This window comes from Bombina bombina, chromosome 1 (genome assembly GCF_027579735.1).
Source record: "Bombina bombina isolate aBomBom1 chromosome 1, aBomBom1.pri, whole genome shotgun sequence".
NCBI lineage: Eukaryota > Metazoa > Chordata > Amphibia > Anura > Bombinatoridae > Bombina > Bombina bombina.
This window is the reverse complement of record NC_069499.1, coordinates 1,024,112,618-1,024,133,314: the sequence shown is the minus strand read 5'-3', so window position 1 is coordinate 1,024,133,314 and position 20,697 is coordinate 1,024,112,618. Positions and strand designations below refer to the sequence as shown.

General features: G+C 41.6%; 1 protein-coding gene across 2 annotated transcripts in view; it reads right to left on the bottom strand.

Annotated features, from left to right (window-relative positions):
- The window catches only part of RPRD1B (regulation of nuclear pre-mRNA domain containing 1B), a 461,056-nt gene that overhangs the window by 108,892 nt on the left and 331,467 nt on the right, over positions 1-20,697 (bottom strand). Inside the window, exon 7 of one of the 2 annotated variants that reach the window (XM_053718505.1) lies at positions 19,623-20,518. The exons of the other annotated variant lie outside the window; for it this stretch is intronic. Within the exon in view, the coding sequence (XP_053574480.1) occupies positions 20,369-20,518 (150 nt within the window). The 3' untranslated portion in view covers positions 19,623-20,368. Of the gene's footprint in view, positions 1-19,622; positions 20,519-20,697 lie in introns of those variants that run through there. 2 annotated transcript variants of the gene reach the window in all.

The window sequence follows — 20,697 nt, the reverse complement described above, 5'->3', positions numbered from 1 at the left end:
TGGTTCAGACATGTTAAACAGGCTTAAACTTGTCAACAAAGCACAAAAAACGTTTTACAATAAAACCGTTACTGTCACTTTAAATTTTAAACTGAACACACTTTATTACTGAATATGTGAAAAAGTATGAAGGAATTGTTCAAAATTCACCAAAATTTCACCACAGTATCTTAAAGCCTTAAAAGTATTGCACACCAAATTTGAAAGCTTTAACCCTTAAAATAACGGAACCGGAGCAGTTTTTACATTTAACCCCTATACAGTCCCAGGTATCTGCTTTGCTGAGACCCAACCAAGCCCAGAGGGGAATACGATACCAAATGATGCCTTCTATAAGCTTTTTCAGTGGTTCTTAGCTCCTCACACATGCATCCGCATGCCTTGCTTTCCAAAAACAACTGCGCATTAGTGGCGCGAAAATGAGGCTCTGCCTATGACTAGAAAAGGCCCCCAGTGAAAAAGGTGTCCAATACAGTGCCTGCCGTTTTTTTTAAAACAATCCCCAAGATTATAATAACTATTAATAGTTATAATCTGCCAAATATGCTTAGTAAAGTAATCGTTTTAGCCCAGAAAAATGTCTACCAGTTTTTTAAGCCCTAATGAAGCCCTTTATTCTTATACTAAACTAAGAAAATGGCTTACCGGTTCCCATAGGGAAAATGACAGCTTCCAGCATTACCAAGTCTTGTTAGAAATGTGTCATACCTCAAGCAGCAAAAGTCTGCTCACTGTTTCCCCCAACTGAAGTTAATTCATCTCAACAGTCCTGTGTGGAAACAGCCATCGATTTTAGTAACGGTTGCTAAAATCATTTTCCTCTTACAAACAGAAATCTTCATCTCTTTTCTGTTTCAGAGTAAATAGTACATACCAGCACTATTTTAAAATAACAAACTCTTGATTGAAGAATAAAACTACATTTAAACACCAAAAAAACTCTTAGCCATCTCCGTGGAGATGTTGCCTGTGCAACGGCAAAGAGAATGACTGGGGTAGGCGGAGCCTGGGAGGGACTATATGGCCAGCTTTGCTGGGCTCTTTGCCATTTCCTGTTGGGGAGGAGAATATCCCACAAGTAAGGATGACGCCGTGGACCGGACACACCTATGTTGGAGAAAAGATCTCTTCATTCCTCTTGGGAATCCAGACTGACAATTTTTCCCTGAGGAAAAATAGTACTCACCGGTACCATTTTAGAACAAAAAATATCTTGATTGAAGAATCTAAAACCAACATCTCACTTTACCTCTTCCTATTACTAACACAGGCAAAGAGAATGACTGGAGGTGGAGGGACGGGAGGAGCTATATATACAGCTCTGCTGTGGTGTTCTTCGTCACTTCCTGTTAGCAGGAGGATAAATCCCACAAGTAAGGATGAAATCCGTGCACTCGTCATATCTTGTATAAGAAAGGAAAAATTTTTCAGGGGTGAGGATTTGACCCTCTGCAAATTCGCTTTTGTGGTTTCCCAGTTAGTTGTTCCCCCAACTCCGTCACATGCAGTTTTGCCATGTGACGTTCCATTTGGCTGTTATACCAAAGTCCTCCTCATGGTTAAACAGATAGCAAAATTCTTCTAGTCTTTATATTGCTAGCAGATACATCATAAAAATAGATATTTCTTGTCTTGGGAAGAATCCCCTGTACCTTCACCATTATTCTGCTTAGTTTCATCAATCGTTCTGAGACATTGATTTCCTTGCTGATGAAGCTTGGTAATAGACTAAGAATTTAAACTTGTTGTTCTTTGTTTGCTATGGCACATTTTTCTATAAGAGCCATAATTAATCTACCCTATTCTTCTGGTGACAGAGTTGTGGCACCGTTATACTCTGCTTGAATCATCTCATCAAACAATTCTTTTCAACTTTTCAGAAACCCTTCCTACTTTAGCTCTCAAAGCACTTTGTCTTTTATTTGCACTTATCTTCCAAATCTTGGATGCAGGGGATACTCCAGGAGCAGCACAAGCTGAGTCAACCTTCTAAAGAGAATCTTCGGGTAATACATAGTTCTCTCTCTATGCTCCATACATGTGTTTGTCAATCGCAAAGTTTTTTGAAGGAGGTGGAACACAGTGACCTACCAGAGACAAGTTTTATAGGATAGTTATTTTTCTTTTATATATGCTCTAATCAAATTTCTCATAGTCCTGTTGTCCAAGGGATTACCAAATAGGTCATTATATTGCAAAAAAATGTGTTTTCATGGTACTTACAAACTGATGTAACATCACATCCTACCCTTGAACACAGTAACTTGAACACAAAAGCTGTTTGACATTGTTCATTTGTAAAAAAAAACATTTGAACACTGAATTACCATATTGTATAAAAGCTATTCATGTATAACATGAAACTAACATACTACAGCTCTTAGCATGTAACTCCATAAACAAATGTAAAACCAAAATGTGTTGTCCGCCATGACACAATGATGGCTGCCATGTTTAAACCAAGTAAAATAGAAATAAAACAGTTTGTTTTGCAATACCAATACATAGAGGTAAGCACTCAAAAAAAATAGGAAAATTAAAAATGGTTAAGCAATCTATGTTGGGCCACTTGAGACGGATTAACCCCATTGCAAAGGCATTTAGCGTACCACCATGGTGACTTATATAAGTTAGCACTGGTCCATTGTTTGACTGAAACCTCAAAAGACTGCTGTCTTCTCAGGGGCCAACTTTGGAGAACCTTGAAGTTTACACAGAGTTCCAAGATGTTGATCAGGAACTTTGCCTCCTGAGACAAAAACCCCTTGCCCTTTTCGGGAACTCCAGACTACACCACAACCTAGCAGGTTTGTGTCTGTGTTAATTACTAACCAATTCAGAGAAATGAGGCTTCCTAAATCAATGATTGGTGAGCCTGCCACTAAGTTAGAGAATGTCCTGTCTTAAAGTCTAAAGAGATCTTCTGAGATATATGTTTGTAATCTCCATTCCAATGTTGCAGCATTTGACGCTGCAAAGAGCTAAATGGAATCTAGCAAAAGGTATGGCATATAAAGTAACTACAATGAGATGAATTACTTCCATGCATTGAAGCAGTGTAGAAAGAAAAGTTTGATATAGAAAAGCACAGGGCTTCCACAATTTGAGTCTGAGAGAGACAGTCTTATTGTTACAGAGTATATAATGAAAGCCCAGAAAGGCAACTGTGGGTTATGGTAGTAGAAAGCTTTTTAGGAGGTTGATTTCCAACCATGGGAATGAAGGAACTAAAGAACTGTGCTCATATGTTCCATAGCCATCTAAAGAGAATCAGCCTGTACCAGAATGTGGCCTAGGTACTACCGTGCCCTAAGCTATCACTATGGACAAAAGAGCTCCAATAATCATTGAGAAAATGATTGGTGTTGATGCTAGACCAAATGGGAGCTGCACAGATTAGTAATACCTGCTTTAAAAGTCAAATCTGAGAAATTTTGTATGATCCCTGTGAAAAAATGATATGCAAATAGGCATCTGTCCAGTCTACGGTAGACATAAATTGACCTTACTGCACTAAAGGTAATATAGTGTTTAAGTCTCCATTTTAAAGAGTTGGAATTTTCAGAAATTTGTGTAGAGTTTGGAGATCCAAGGGAACATGTTTTTGAATTTGGAAAAGGGAATGTCTGGTTTGTTCCATTCCTTGCTAATCAGCTTAGAAACAGCATAAGGAATTGGGAAAATAGGGGGATACCTTAAATAACTTATCAATCTTTTTCACAGATTGTATGCAGGGGGTGGGTGTTCAATATGCAAGGCAAGAAAAAAACTCCTGCAATAGAGCACGTATGTGATTCAATTTGAAATTGAAAGACACATCATCTACTACTTTATCAAAAACGGGGCCCTGGGTTCCTGAATAATTGTCCTCAACTGAGGAGGAGGATTCTTATTCATTTATACTCCTGGCGGGTACAGGAAACAGATGGATTGCTACTTAGGGATGTCCGAGATGAGCCCAGGGCCTGCAATGGGTTTTGTATTTTGCATGCATTTGCATTTAACTGGTGGAGGCATAAAAGCTGTCTGTTGTGAAATTGAAGAGTGAATATACCTTTTAATGCTTGGAGGCAGGTCCATGAAACTGTCCGGGGGATAACAAATCCCTGAGTTCTAATGCAATGCTGCCCTGTCTAGCAATAGACACAGACTCAGGTTATAAAGGAGACACCAATAATTCCTTACACAGCAAACATATGAAAAGGGGTTAAATATTCATTAGCTCACTCTTCCAGGGGATCATTTATATGTCCTAAAACTGCTGCAGCAGTTTGCTCCATAATGATTTAGAATAGGAAGGATAGGCAAATATCTAAAATTAGGTAGCAGCACAGAAATATATGTTGTGTATGGTGTTTCGCTTCCTCCTGAACAACTGGACTTTAATCCCACATGTGATGGCTCATGGAGTCTCACCATCTTATGAAAGAAAACAAATTATGTTTACCTGATAATTTCATTTTCATCTATACGAGGAGAGTCCACAGCTTCATTCATTCATTACTTGGGGGAATACAGAACCTGGCCACCAGGAGGAGGCATAGACACCACAGCCAAAGGCTTAAATACCTCCCCCACTCCCCCAGTCATTCTGCAGAGGGAACAAGGAACAGTAGGAGAAATATCAGGTTATAAATGGTGCCAGAAGAAAAAAAATAAATTTAGGTCCACCCAACATAGAACCGGGCGGGAGTCGTGGACTCTCCTCGTACAGATGGAAATTAAATTATCAGGTAAGCATCATTTATGTTTTCCATCTTCATATGAGAAGAGTCCACGACTTCATTCATTACTTGTGGGAAACAAATACCCAAGCTCTAGAGGACACTGAATGAAAATGGGAGGGTAAAAAAGAGGATGACTAAGGGCACCACAGCCTGTAAAACCTTTCTCCCAAAGGCTGCTTCAGCCGAAGCCAAAACGTCAAATTTGTAAAACTTTGAAAAAGTATGTAAGGAGGACCAGGTAGCCGCCTTACAAATCTGCTCCATAGAGGCCTTATTCTTGAAGGCCCATGAAGAAGCCACAGCTCTAGTTGAGTGAGCCGTAATCCTTTTCAAAGCCCGAACCACATCGAAGTTATGAAGTAACCGTTCCTTTGAAGAAGAAGGGTTAGGACACAAGGAAGGAACTACAATCTTCTGATTAATGTTGCGATCAGACACAACCTTAGGGAGAAATCCCAACACAGTGCGAAGGACAGCTCTATCGGCATGAAAAACCAGGTAAGGAGACTCACATTGCAAAGCCGCCAATTATTATTATTATACTTTATTTATGAAGCGCCAACATATTCCGCAGCGATGTCCATGGATACAATTCATTTAAATAAAACAAATACAAGACTTCTAAAAGACAGGACAAAATTTACAAACACATACAGGAGGGATTGAGGGCCCTATTGACGTGGGAACTTACAATATAGAAGGGTAGGAGGTTGAGAAAACAGGAGGTGAGGACTGCAAGATTTGGAGAGATGTTAATACAGAGTTAGATGAGGGAAATGTTAGGTAAGTGAAGTTAATTTATTATTGAGTTGGGTGGTAGGCTTCCTTGAACAGAAAAGTCTTCAGGGAACATTTAAAGGAAGACAGATTAGGGCAAAGCCTAACAGCACGAGGGAGAGTGTTCCAGAGGGTAGGTGAGGCACGACAGAAGTCCTGCAGTCTAGCATGAGAAGAGGTGATGGTTGCGGATGTAACTATGCATGCCAAAGCAATAGCCAGAAGAAAAAGAATCTTCCAAGAAAGTATTTTAATGTCAAAAGAATGCATAGGCTCAAATGGAGCCCTCTGCAAAACCCTAAGAACCAGATTCAAACTCCAAGGAGGAGCAGAATGTCTGAATACAGGCCTGATCCTGGATAAAGCCTGATCAAAAGACTGTATATCAGGAAGTTCAGCGAGCTTCTTGTGTAACACAGATAAAGCCGATATCTGTCCCCCAAGGAACTAGCAGCAAGTCCTTTCTCCAAACCATCCTCGAAGAAAAGTATCCTGGATACTCTGACCTTGTGCCAAGAATATCCACAAATCTCACACCAGAGTAAGTAGCTCTGCCACACCTTATGATAGATGCAACAAGTGACCGGCTTCCTGGCTTGAATGAGAGTATCAATCACACTCTCAGAAAAACCTCTCTTGGCTAAGACTAAGCGTTCAATCTCCATGCAGTCAGCCTCGGAGAATCCAGATTTTGATGCACAAAGGGGCCCTGTACTAGCAGATCCCTTCGACAGGGCAACCTCCACGGAGGAGACAATGACATCCCCACCAGATCTGCAAACCACATCCTCTGCGGCCAAGATGGAGCAATCAGAATAGTCTATGCTTGCTCCTGCTTGATGCGGGCCACTACTTGAGGTAGAAGTGGTAACGGAGGAAATATGTAAACTAGGTTGAATCCCCAAGGCATTTATCATTTCTGCCTGGTGATTCCTGGACCGCGACCCATATCTGGGTAGCTTGAAGTTGAGTCTGGACGCAATGAGATCTATCTCCAGAGTCCCCCATCTGTTGCAAATCTCAGCAAACACTTTGGGGTGAAGATACCATTCCCTCGGATGAAACGATTGTCTGCTGAGATAATCCACTTCCCAGTTGTCCACACCCGGGATGTGGATCGCTGACAGCGAGCAGTTGTGGGTCTCCGCCCAATCCAGAATCCGAGATACCTCCCTCATGGTTAGGGAGCTTCTCGTTGCCCCCTGGTGGTTGATTTAAGCCTTTCGAGGTAAAGTTGTCCGACTGAAATCTGATGAACTGGGACGAACCCAGGAGGGGCCAAGCCCTCAGAGCGTTGACGATCGCTCAAAGTTCCAGGATATTGATCAGAAGAAGCAACTCCTCCCAATTCCACCTGCCCTGTGCCTTCTTGGCACACCAAAAGGTTCCCCATCCTGGGAGGCTCGCGTCTGTAGTCACAATCTGGACGAAGCCACCAAGAGAGGAATTCCCTCGACCGGTTGACCAGAGAGATCTGTTGGGATAGAGTGATCGCTGTTCCATTGCCTCAACATGCACAACTGAAGAGGTCGGAGATGGAACCTGGCGAATGGAATGACATCTATACTGGATACAATGAGCACAATCACCTCCATACACCGGGCCATAAATGGCCTTGAGGAGGTTTGAAGGGAAAGACAGCTGGAGGTAATTTTGCAATGTCTCTAGTCTGTCAGGAATATCTTTATGGATATGGAGTCTATTATTGTGCCCGAAAACTCCACTCTGGTACTGGGAACCAGAGAATTCTTTCCTGAGTTTTTCTTCCATCCACGAGATCGAAGAAGAGCTGTCGAATGGTCCTCTGCCAGCCGGCAGGACGGAGCCTGGACCAGGATGTCGTCCAGATAAGGTGCTACTGCAATACCCCTGGATCTCGCCACCGCAAGCAAAGCTCCCAGAACCTTCGTAAAGTCTCTTGGGGCAGTAGCCAGACCGAAGGGGAGAGCTACAAACTGGAAGTGCTGGTCCAGAAAAGTGAATCTTAGGAACTTGAAGTGATCCTTGTGTATAGGCACATGAAGGTAAGTGTCCTTCAAGTCTATCGTAGTCCTGAACTGACCCTCTTGAACTAAGGGCAGAATAGACCTTATCGTCTCCATCTTGAACAATGGGACCGACAGAAACTTGTTTAAGCACTTTAGGTCCAGAATCGGGCAAAACATGCCCTCCTTCTTGGGACCACGAAAAGGTTTGAATAGTACCCTAGACCTCTTTCTGCTAGAGGTATCGGTACAATTACTCCTAGAGAGGAGAGATCCCTCACGCACTCTAGAAAGGCATCTCACTTCTCTGGTCTTGACGATAGATTTGAAAAGAGGAATCTGTTCCTGGGAGTGTAAGTTTTGAAACCTATCCTGTAACCCTGGGCAACGACCTCCAGAACCCAAGGATCCTGCACGTCTCTCATCCAAGCCTCCGCAAAAAGAGATAGTCTGCCCCCTATGAGATCCAGAGACGGATCAAGGGCCACCCCTTCATGTCGATTTTGTCCCGGCGAGCTTCTTGCTCTGCTTGGTCTTATTCCAAGACTGAGAAGGTTTCCAAGATCTCTTGGACTGCTTGGGCTTCGCGGCAGGCTGCTGTAGTTGGGACTTGTACGAATGAAAGGGACCAAAATTAGGACCCTTAAGTTTGTTATTCTTATCCTGCGGCCTGGACCAAAAAGAACCTTTCCCTTAAAAGGAAGGGAAAGTAACCTAGATTTTGACATTATGTCTGCAGACCACGACGTCAAACACAGGGCCCTCCGGGCCAGAACAGAAAACCCTGATGTCTTGGCATTCAAGCGAATAATCTGCATATTTGCATCACAGAAGAACAAATTAGCTACCCTCAGGGCCTTAATATTTTCCTGTATCTCATCGAGGGGAGTCTCCACCTCGATCATCTCTGACAGTCTCCCTCCAACGCAGCGACCGCCACTGCTGGCTGAAAAATGAACCCTGTGTGCTGAAACATCTTACTTAACAGGGTCTCTAATTTCTTATCCATGGGTTCCTTAAACGACAAACTATCCTAGAGTGGGATAGTGGTGCACTTAGCGAGCATGGAGATAGCTCCATCCACCTTAGAGGCAGATCCCCACAATTTTAGCTGAGAATCAGGAACCGGTAACAATTTCTTAAACGAAGAAGGGGAGAAAGATGAACCAAGTCTCTCCCATTCATTCTTTATAATATTTGCCATCTTTGTGGGAAATGGGAAAGCTGGGGCACCACCCTATCCTCATAGACCTTATCAAGCTTAGGAATAGAAGATTCCTCTGGCAACTTCGGTCCCGGAACCTCTAGAGTAGCTAACACCTCCTTTAATAAGAAGCGTAAGTGCTCCACCCTAAACCTAAAGTCTGGTTCCTCCGCAGTCTGAGATTTAGAGGCCAAAGATTCCGACCCAGAGAAAGAGTCCTCCAAAGTATCGGAGTCCTCTGCGTCGGTGGATAATCTAGTCTCAGATACATCCAACGGAGTAGATGACCCCTGGGAAGGAAGGCAATGTTTAACCTTTCACTTGTGCTTAGCAGTGCAAGGTAAAGCACTGAAGGCAGCAGACATCACCGTTTGTAACTGATCAACAAAATCTGGCGGCCACAAGGCCCCTCACGCAGGAGGATTAGTAGTGCACTTGGGAGCTGCATGTGTAATTGCAGATGATTGTAGGGAACGCACCTCAGGGGACGGAGACCCCTCAGAGGTGGACGGCTCAGTGGTACTAAACATCTTGTTCTTTTTAGATATCCCTATTTTATCAAGGCATGTGGAACGTAGTTGAGCAGGCGGATATACCGTAGCCTCCTCACAATAAACACAGGCATTAGATTTAGGTAGAGAGGGAGTACCCTCTAACGCAGAGTCCTCCACAGCTTGCGCCTTTAATATGGACTATAGAAAAAATAAATGGCATCTTTATACCCCAATGGCCGGGGCACTCATCACCTCCTATGACCCAGGCCCAAAGAGAAAACGCTTTCGGCTCCTGCAACTGATGGTCAGGAAAAGAAAGAGAATGAGGCCACACCTGGTCAAATGGAGTGCCATGCAGGACCACCCCTGCAGCTGAGAAAAAGTATGCCAAACTAAACAGGCTGCACAGTAATCAAAATGAAGTAAGAATCTGACTGTTCACACATTGCCAGAGCCACATCTCACACATGTCGTAGCAAAAAAACAAAGCAATCATATATAAATCACCCCCTGTTCAATAATCACCTTCCGGAGATATTAACCCTTGATTTTATACAGATAAAAAAAGAGTCACACTGTGACCCTGTTTTCTTGCATTGTCATTACAGGTATAAAAAAATTAAACAATCTTACCAGAATCTACGCCGTGGAACAGGAACAAGGTCTCAAGTTTGACAGTGTTGAAGCATTGCTCCTGACATGGACTTCAGTGATAGAAAGCAGGCAGCGAAACTCGTCAACACTGATTGCTTAAGGAGCTGTTAATAAGAGTCTGGATGGTTTCAAAGAAAGACTCTCCCTGCATCTACAGACCCTATCATTCATCAATGCTCTCACTGAGAGGCTGACAAGACTACTTAAAATTCCAGTCCAATTCCGAAGAGTACTACCCTCCATAAGAGACTACTCCGAATCTTCTGACACTTCTCTACCATACTCCTGTAAGGCAAAGAATGACTGGGGGATGAGGGGAGTGGGGGAGGTATTTAAGCCATTGGCTAGGGTGTCTTTGCCTCCTCCTGGTGGCCAGGTTCTGTATTCCCACAAGCAATGAATGAAGCCGTGGACTCTCCTCGTAATAAGATGGAAAAGAAGGCACAATTACTAATCCACTATCCCAACAATTGCAACAATAAAATGAACATTGAACCTGATGTGTATTCTAAAGCATGACTGCACTAACTGAAGATATATCTTATACAGTAAATAGATACAAAAAAGATAACTGAATGAATAGAGGGCCCCCAACCCTATCCTGCCTGTTCCTGCAGGCTAACAACATTTGGTTAGCCCCAGGAAGAACAGCATCCATTGTATAGTGGTGTTTGTATGTTGGAGCCGCTAGTTCACAGATAGGGGCCCTGACAATGTTCCGTTTGTGACTGCTTCCTTGAAATTGCAAGAATGCTGTTCTGAGAGAATTCAAACGTTCTTCTGAATCAAAGTTCCAGTTCAGCCAACCAAACCCTGAAAGGTGGAAACTGGACAAGCAGGTAACATACATAGGTATACAGGTTCTCAACCCTACTGAAATCTGGGAGGCATTCTTACTTATTCCTATGGTCAGATGACATCTACCCACCAGTACTGATATGGTTATACAGTGAGAGAAAGAAAGCTATAATGTACAATGTTTGTTTTTTGTTTTTTACGCAACCTCAAGGTTAACTTTGAGTTACATTCTCAGCTAAGAGTCGTGAGCACGCAGTTCATTTTCTTTATCAGAGGACATCTTGCTCTGACACAGCAAAAAAGTAATGAGTTACTCAGATCTTATAGTATAACTGTTAAAAGACTTTTAGGTTTCATTGAAATGACAGAACCTTTAATACATAATCTCCTATTTAATTAAAAGAAACCAAGACTTTCCTTTACTAAAACGTGTTCAGTTCCTCTGATGTGATCATTCTAATTTGTCATAACCATAACCATTTTTTTTTAAAGGAACAATAAACATCTTGTAATTTGTTTGCTGTAAATGTTTTTCAATCGCCAACCACATAGCATTTAACTTATTTGGAGAAGATAATCGGGGCTTCTTACTAGAGTTGACACTGTTACTCACAGCAAATTTGTTAGCAAAGCTATTATTGCTTTGTGGTTTCTAATGTTATCTTCTCTGATGAAGCCAACTAGGGACATATATGTGGAAGGGTTAAGCCTGTGAAACCTGCCATGTGCTTTTTCTCATAAATGGAAAACTCTTAATTTTCAAATTTAAAAAAGGTATAAAACAGTATGTTTCATTGTTGTAATAAAAAACACTAAGCAGTGGGTTATACTTAAAAAAGAAAGAAAAGGTAAATTACTTTTAAACTGATGAATAATACATATTGCAATGATTTCTATTACCTTAATAGAACATGAAATAGTGCTCAGTAAGTAGCAGAAAAAATGCAAAGTAAACATTCAAAGAAACATATATTAAAAACAGCAAACACATGTTTTCTTGCAAAGTGAGTACTTAGAAATTCTCAGTGTAGCCACTGCCCACAGCTAGATAAGAGAGCTCAATTATAGAACTTAGGTTACGTTGTTGCATTATTTTTTACAGCAAAAAGACCTATACTAAGCATGGGCAATAAACTGATTACAGCAAGTAGATAGGTGTCTCCTAGCACAACTTTATAGGAAGGCAAATTAGCAGGTTTTCTTTTGGAGGCCACAGCACCCTTGTGTGGTTGTGACAGAAAGTAATGGACCCTGCACAAATGAGTAAGATAAAATATAAAATACTTTTAAAATTATGGATAACTCATTTTGCAATGATTTTTTTTTTTTTAAGTATAACCCACTGCTTAAAGCGACAGTCAACTCCAAAATTGTTATTGTTTAAAAAGATAGATAATCCCTTTATTACCCATTCCCCACTTCTGCATAACCAACGCTGTTATATCAATTTACTTTTTACCTTTGTGATTACCTTGTATCTAAGCCTATTTTGACAGCCCTCTGATCACATGACTTTTTATTTATTATCTATTGATTTGCATTTTAGCCAATTAGTGCAGTGTCATTCACAACCCACGGACATGCGCACAATTTTATCTATATGACCTATATGAACTAGCAGTCTCCTATTGTGAAAGCTAATAAAAAAGCATGTGACAAGAGGCTGTCTTTAGTGGCTTACAAACAGGTAGAAAATTATAGGTTTCAATGTTATATATGGTTTTAAACAATAAAAATGTTGGTGTTGACTTTCCCTTTAATATATTATACCCATTTAATTTGTGCTGGGTCCATTACTTCCTCTCAAAGCCAACAAGGAGGCTGTGTTCTCTACAGGAAGGCAATGTGGTTGAAAGGAGACACCTCTACAAGCTACAGTAAGTTTATTGCCCATGCTTAGCAGAGGACTTGCTGCACCAGCCCTTTACTAAAGACAAGTATGTGCTACTATTGAAAATGATTGAGGTTTTTTTAATAATATTTAGATTCTTGCTACTTGTTATGATATACAGTAGTATTTTACCTTGAACTAACTATAGGAATATGTGATAAATAACAAACAAACATAAAGAAATTGCGTATAGGATACAAGTGCACTAGCAAAAGGAAGTCAGTTTCTTGCCCATGTTCAGTAGAGGACTTTTGCTATAAAACTCATGTGACAGGAAGCAGGCTGAGAACTTACGTTGTCTTAATGGCAGCTCCCTTCCCCTCATGTAGGCAGTGGGTAAACTGAGAATTTGAGAAAAGTGTTCATTTGGCAAGAAAAACATAATTTATGCTTACCTGATAAATATATTTCTCTTGTAGTGTGTTCAGTCCACGGGTCATCCATTACTTATGAGATATATTCTCCTTCCCAACAGGAAGTTGCAAGAGGATCACCCAAGCAGAGCTGCTATATAGCTCCTCCCCTCACATGTCATATCCAGTCATTCGAGCGAAACAAGATGAGAAAGGAGAAACTATAGTGTGCAGTGGTGACTGGAGTTTTAATTAAATTTAGAACTGCCTCAAAAAAGACAGGGCAGGCCGTGGACTGAACACACTACAAGAGAAATAAATTTATCAGGTAAGCATAAATTATGTTTTCTCTTGTTAAGTGTGTTCAGTCCACGAGTCATCCATTACTTATGGGATACCAATACCAAAGCTAAAGTACACGGATGATGGGAGGGACAAGGCAGGAACTTTAAACAGAAGGAACCACTGCCTGTAGAACCTTTCTCCCAAAAACAGCCTCCGAAGAAGCAAAAGTGTCAAATTTGTAAAATTTTGAAAAGGTATGAAGTGAAGACCAAGTTGCAGCCTTGCAAATCTGTTCAACAGAGGCCTCATTCTTAAAGGCCCAGGTGGAAGCCACAGCTCTAGTGGAATGAGCTGTAATTCTTTCAGGGGGCTGCTGTCCAGCAGTCTCATAGGCTAAACGTATTATGCTACGAAGCCAAAAAGAGAGAGAGGTGGCCGAAGCCTTTTGACCTCTCCTCTGTCCAGAATAAACGACAAACAGAGAAGAAGTTTGCCGAAAATCTTTAGTTGTCTGTAAGTAGAACTTCAGGGCACGGACTACGTCCAGATTATGCAAAAGACGTTCCTTCTTTGAAGAAGGATTAGGACATAATGATGGAACAACAATCTCCTGATTGATATTCCTATTAGAAACAACCTTAGGTAAAAACCCAGGTTTAGTACGCAGAACTACCTTGTCTGAATGAAAAATCAGATAAGGAGAATCACAATGTAAGGCAGATAACTCAGAGACTCTCCGAGCCGAGGAAATGAACATCAAAAACAGAACTTTCCAAGATAAAAGCTAAATATCAATGGAATGAAGGGGTTCAAACGGAACACCCTGAAGAACTTTAAGAACCAAGTTTAAGCTCCACGGAGGAGCAACAGTTTTAAACACAGGCTTAATCCTAGCCAAAGCCTGACAAAAAGCCTGGACATCTGGGTTCTCTGCCAGACGTTTATGCAAAAGAATAGACAGAGCAGAAATCTGCCCCTTTAACGAACTAGCGGATAAACCCTTTTCCAAACCCTCTTGTAGAAAAGACAATATCCCAGGAATCCTAACCTTACTCCATGAGTAACTCTTGGATTCACACCAATATAAATATTTACGCCATATCTTATGGTAAATTTTTCTGGTAACCGGTTTCCGAGCCTGTATTAATGTATCAATAACCGACTCCGAGAAACCACGCTTTGATAGAATCAAGCGTTCAATCTCCATGCAGTCAGCCTCAGAGAAATTAGGCTTGGATGGTTGAAAGGACCCTGAATTAGAAGGTCCTGCCTCAGAGGCAGAGACCATGGTGGACAGGACGACATGTCCACTAGGTCTGCATACCAGGTCCTGCGTGGCCAAGCAGGCACTATCAGAATCACCGATGCTCTCTCCTGTTTGATCCTGGCAATCAGACGAGGTAGCAACGGAAACGGTGGAAACACATAAGCCATGTTGAAAACCGAAGGGACTGCTAGTGCATCTATCAGCACCGCTCCCGGGTCCCTGGACCTGGATCCGTAACAACAAGGAAGCTTGGCGTTCTGGCGAGATGCCATGAGATCCAGTTCCGGTTCGCCCCAACGAAGAATCAGTTGAGCAAATACCTCCGGGTGAAGTTCCCACTCCCCCGGGTGAAAGGTCTGGCGACTTAGAAAGTCCGCCTCCCAGTTCTCCACGCCTGGGATGTAGATTGCTGACAGGTGGCAAGAGTGAGACTCTGCCCAGCGAATTATCTTTGAGACTTCTAACATCGCTAGGGAACTCCTGGTTCCCCCTTGATGATTGATGTAAGCCACAGTCGTGATGTTGTCCGACTGAAATCTGATGAACCTCAGTGTTGCTAACTGAGGCCAAGCTAGAAGAGCATTGAATATTGCTCTTAATTCCAGAATGTTTATTGGGAGGAGTTTCTCCTCCTGAGTCCACGATCCCTGAGCCTTCAGGGAATTCCAGACTGCGCCCCAGCCTAGTAGGCTGGCATCTGTTGTTACAATCGTCCAATCTGGTCTGCGAAAAGTCATTCCCTTGGACAGATGAATCCGAGACAACCACCAGAGAAGAGAATCTCTGGCCTCCTGGTCCAGATTTAGTAAAGGGGACAGATCTGAGTAATCCCCATTCCACTGACTCAGCATGCATAATTGCAGCGGTCTGAGATGCAGGCGCGCAAATGGCACTATGTCCATTGCTGCGACCATTAAGCCGATTACTTCCATGCACTGAGCTACTGATGGGCTTGGAATGGAATGAAGGGCACGGCAAGCATTTAGGATTTTTGATAACCTGGACTCCGTCAGGTAAATCTTCATCTCTACAGAATCTATAAGAGTCCCTAGAAAGGGAACACTTGTGAGTGGTAACAGAGAACTCTTTTCCATTTTCACTTTCCACCCATGCGACCTCAGAAATGCTAGAACTATCTCTGTATGAGACTTTGCATTTTGAAAATTTGACGCTTGTATCAGAATGTCGTCTAGGTACGGAGCCACCGCTATGTCTCGCGGTCTTAGTACCGCCAGAAGCGAGCCCAGAACCTTTGTAAAAATTCTCGGGGCCGTAGCTAACCCGAAGGGAAGAGCTACAAACTGGTAATGCCTGTCTAGAAAGGCAAACCTTAGGTACCGATAATGATCTTTGTGAATCGGTATGTGAAGGTAGGCATCCTTTAAGTCCACTGTGGTCATATACTGACCCTCTTGGATCATGGGTAGGATGGTTCGAATAGTCTCCATTTTGAATGATGGAACTCTTAGGAATTTGTTTAAGATTTTTAGGTCCAAGATTGGTCTGAAGGTTCCCTCTTTCTTGGGAACCACAAACAGATTTGAGTAAAATCCTTGCCCTTGTTCCGTCCGCGGAACTGGGTGGATCACCCCCATTACTAGGAGGTCTTGTACACAGTGAAGAAAAGCCTCTTTCTTTATTTGGTTTGCTGATAACCTTGAAAGAAGAAATCTCCCTTGTGGAGGAGAAGCTTTGAAGTGCAGAAGGTATCACTGAGATATAATCTCCAACGCCCAGGGATCCTGGACAACTGTTGCCCAAGCCTGGGCGAAGAGAGAAAGTCTGCCCGCCACTAGATCCGTTTCCGGATAGGGGGCCCTCTCTTCATGCTGTCTTAGGGGCAGAAGTAGGCTTTCTGGCCTGCTTGCCCTTGTTCCAGGACTGGATGCTTTTCCAACCCTGTCTGTAACGAGCAGCAGTTCCTTCCTGTTTTGGAGCGGAGGAAGTTGATGCTGCTCCTGCCTTGAAATTACGAAAGGCACGAAAACTAGACTGTTTGGCCTTTGATTTGGCCCTGTCCTGAGGAAGGGTGTGACCCTTACCTCCAGTAATGTCAGCAATAATCTCCTTCAAGCCGGGCCCGAATAAAGTTTGCCCTTTGAAAGGAATATTAAGCAATTTAGATTTAGAAGTTACATCTGCTAACCAGGATTTAAGCCATAGCGCTCTGCGCGCCTGGATGGCGAATCCGGAGTTCTTAGCCGTTAGTTTGGTTAAATGCACAACGGCATCCGAAACAAATGCATTAGCTAGCTTAAGGGCTTTAAGCTTGTTCATAGTCTCATCCAATGGTGCTGTGCGAATAGCCTCTTCCAGAGACTCAAACCAGAATGCCGCTGCAGCAGTGACGGGCGCAATGCATGCAAGGGGCTGTAATATAAAACCTTGTTGAACAAACATTTTCTTAAGGTAACCTAATTTTTTATCCATTGGATCTGAGAAAGCACAACTATCCTCCACCGGAATAGTGGTACGCTTGGCTAAAGTAGAAACTGCTCCCTCCACCTTAGGGACCGTCTGTCATAAGTCTCGTGTGGTGGCATCTATTGGGAACATCTTTCTAAATATCGGAGGAGGGGAAAAAGGCACACCGGGTTTATCCCACTCCTTGTTAATAATCTCTGTAAGCCTTTTAGGTATAGGAAAAACGTCAGTACACACCGGTACCGCATAGTATTTATCCAGCCTACATAATTTCTCTGGGATTGCAACCGTGTCGCAATCATTCAGAGCCGCTAATACCTCCCCTAGCAATACACGGAGGTTCTCAAGCTTAAATTTAAAATTTGATATTTCTGAATCCGGTCTCCCTGGATCAGATCCGTCACCCACAGAATGAAGCTCTCCGTCCTCATGTTCTGCAAATTGTGACGCAGTGTCAGACATGGCCCTCATATCATCAGCGCGCTCTGTCCTTAACCCAGAGCTATCGCGCTTGCCTCTTAACTCAGGCAAATTAGATAATACTTCTTTCATAACATTAGCCATATCTTGTAAAGTGATTTGTAAGTGCCTTGATGTGCTTGGCGCCACAATCTCACGCACCTCCTGAGCGGGAGGCGAAGGTACTGACACGTGAGGAGAGTTAGGCGGCATAACTTCCCCCTCGTTGTCTGGTGATAATTTCTTTACCGGTAAAGACAGACTTTTATTTAAAGTAACATCAATACAATTGGTACACATATTTCTATTGGGCTCCACATTGGCCTTTAAACATAATGAGCAAGCAGATTCATCTGTGTCAGACATGTTTAAACAGACTAGCAATGAAGCTATCAAGCTTGGAAATTTCTTTCAATAAGTTTACAAGCAATATAAAAAACGCTGCAGCGCTTTTAAAAACACAAAAAAACTGTCACAGTTGAAATAACAATGAACTAATACAGTTATAGCAACCAATTTTAAACAGTAAATGTATGAAATTAGCAGAGGATTGCACCCATTAGCAAAAGGATGATTAACCCCTCAATACCCAAAACGGATAATCAATTTAAGATTTAACGCTTTTCCCACAGTCAAACACACTGTCACAGGTCTGCTGTGACTGATTAGCTCCCTCAAAAATGAATTTTGAAGACCCCTGAGCTCTCTGGAGACGTCCTGGATCAAAGAGGAAGATGCAGGAAGACTGTGCTAGAATTTTAACTGCGCAACAAGGCGCTAAAAAAGGTCCCTCCCACTCATATCACAACAGTGGGAGACCTGATATAACGGTTTCTATGCAGAAATATACGTTAGCCATGTGGAAAAAAATCATGCCCAAAAAGATTTATCACCAAAGTACCTCACAAAACGAATAACATGCCAGTAAACGTTTTAAAAAACAACTTTCCAGTGTTATGCAAAGTTATCACTAAGCCTGCTACCAGTCGCTTCTACTGCAGTTAAGGCTCATACATTTATTTCAGTACTAACAGTATTTAAAGTCAAATTCTAGTCCCTAGAAAATAACTCAACTGCGCATACATTTATCAGCCTGATACCAGTCGCTACTACTGCATTAAAGGCTGTACTTACGTCATATGGGTAACAGCAGTGTTTTCTTAGTCAATTCCATTCCTAGAAAATATTTTACTGCACATACTTCATGCTATTCCCTTCTCTGAAGTTACCCCACTCCTCAGAATGTGTGAGAACAGCCAGTGGATCTTAGTTACGTCTGTTAAGATCATAGAAAAACGCAGGCAGATTCTTCTTCTAAATACTGCCTGAGAGAATAAACAGCACACTCCGGTGCTATTTTAAAATAATAAACTTTTGATTGAAGAATATTAAGTAAAAAAACTCCTATCTCCTCTCACAACCTCCTTTGTTGAGACTTGCAAGAGAATGACTGGATATGACATGTGAGGGGAGGAGCTATATAGCAGCTCTGCTTGGGTGATCCTCTTGCAACTTCCTGTTGGGAAGGAGAATATATCCCATAAGTATTGGATGACCCGTGGACTGAACACACTTAACAAGAGAAAGTTTTTTTGCTGTTTTTTTTTAATGCAATCTGTTTCTTTCTATGATTTAGCATTATTTCATATCCCTTCAAAATACATGAAAAGGGGTAAAATAAATAAAAGTATACTGCAAAGTTTTTTGTTGGTTTGTTTTTTGTTTATAAAAACATTTTATATTAGACCATCAAATTGTCTACTGTCCCTTGAAGGAAAGGAAATTATGCACTACAGAGCCATGACCCCTTGCACACTGACACCATTAACACATAATTTGACGTTTGTAAAATGAAAGAAGTCAGAAAATGTATGTTGAATATTAAACAGTAAGTTCAAAGTTTTGCTTTTAAAAATGGGTATTACCTTGTAAACAGCCTGAATTATTCTTGCATTTCATTATTAAAATACTAGATAATGTGTAGTTTTGACATTTCATCACTGGAGTATGCCATCCTTATATACCTTAAATCAATATTTCAATCTGTTTACTTTATGCCATAGAAAAAGAGCATATCTTATTTATTTTATTTATAATTGGTCTGTAATTAACTTTGCTTTTTTTTGGTCAGACTTATGGTGGTTAGTAACCAATACATCTGTGGGAGTTGTCCAGTGTTAGCCAGTGAACAATAAATGTCTACTTTGCCCCTCTTTCATATGCATAAAGTAAAGTGTATAATCTCCCATACAAATCTAGATTATTCAATTTCTGCTGGCAGATACAAGAACAGACACAAAAGGCCGGTGGGTAAATGAGTACATCTAATTCAAGGAAAAAGTGTTTCTTTAACAGACGAACAGTGATTAAAAGCTTCTAGAAAAAGGGATTTTCTTTTAAATGTGAGATGCAAGAAGTAATGTGGTTATTTACAATGTTATTAATATCATTTTAATGCAAAAATACATTGAGTTGTCATGGAACCTTTTCAATATGTTACTGTAAAATGAAGCTTCGATCCCCTGAACAAAAGGAGAAGATATTGTTTGTTTTGTTAATGACCAAACCACACATTTGTCCTGAAATTACACTCTGTATTATCACTCCTATCCAGCAAATGCACTTCACAGTATCAGCAACACTGCCTTTTAAAGCAAAATAATGTTCACCCATCTCACAAGGAACAGGGAAGAGTTATATTCAAAGCTGCTGGGAAACAAAGCTGATACAGAAGCCTCATGTGTGTGCACTCTCCACAGACAAGTCTATCATTTAAAAAAAAAATAATAATAAAAAAAAATAATGAATTTCAGGCACCCAGTAAGTCCTTGATCACTCAGCACTCAATGCATAGTCCATGAGCACCAGACATGACATGGAGGAGGCAAGCAACAACTGCTGCTATACTGTTAACATGGTGGGTGCGCTGGGATCACTCATTTCATATAGCGATAAAGTTTCAGTCTCCGCGCTCCACTCCCACTGTAATGCTGGTGTCTACTGGAGGTACTAGAGAGAGGGTAGTGGGCCATTCGGAAACCATATTGGTCCTAATCAGTGGAGAATAGATCACCAGCTGAAGGAAGGGGTGCCAGACCCCCTGTGACATTGGGAAGCAGGGAGAGGTCAGGAAGACTCTGTATGTGCGATTTCAGTTCTTTCCGTACTTGTGTTACCCGTGCAAGCTTTTGCTTGTATTCCTAAAAGAAATTAAAGGAAGAGGGGTGGAAAAGAAAAGATAAGTGGATATATTAAGCTCTCAATGTATACATATGTTGCTATTTTACGTCCCATTCCATAATGTTAGCAAACTACAGAAATGCTTTGTTTTAAAAAAGAAAGGAAAGGTTTACCTTAAGAATTTTGAAATTGATAACAT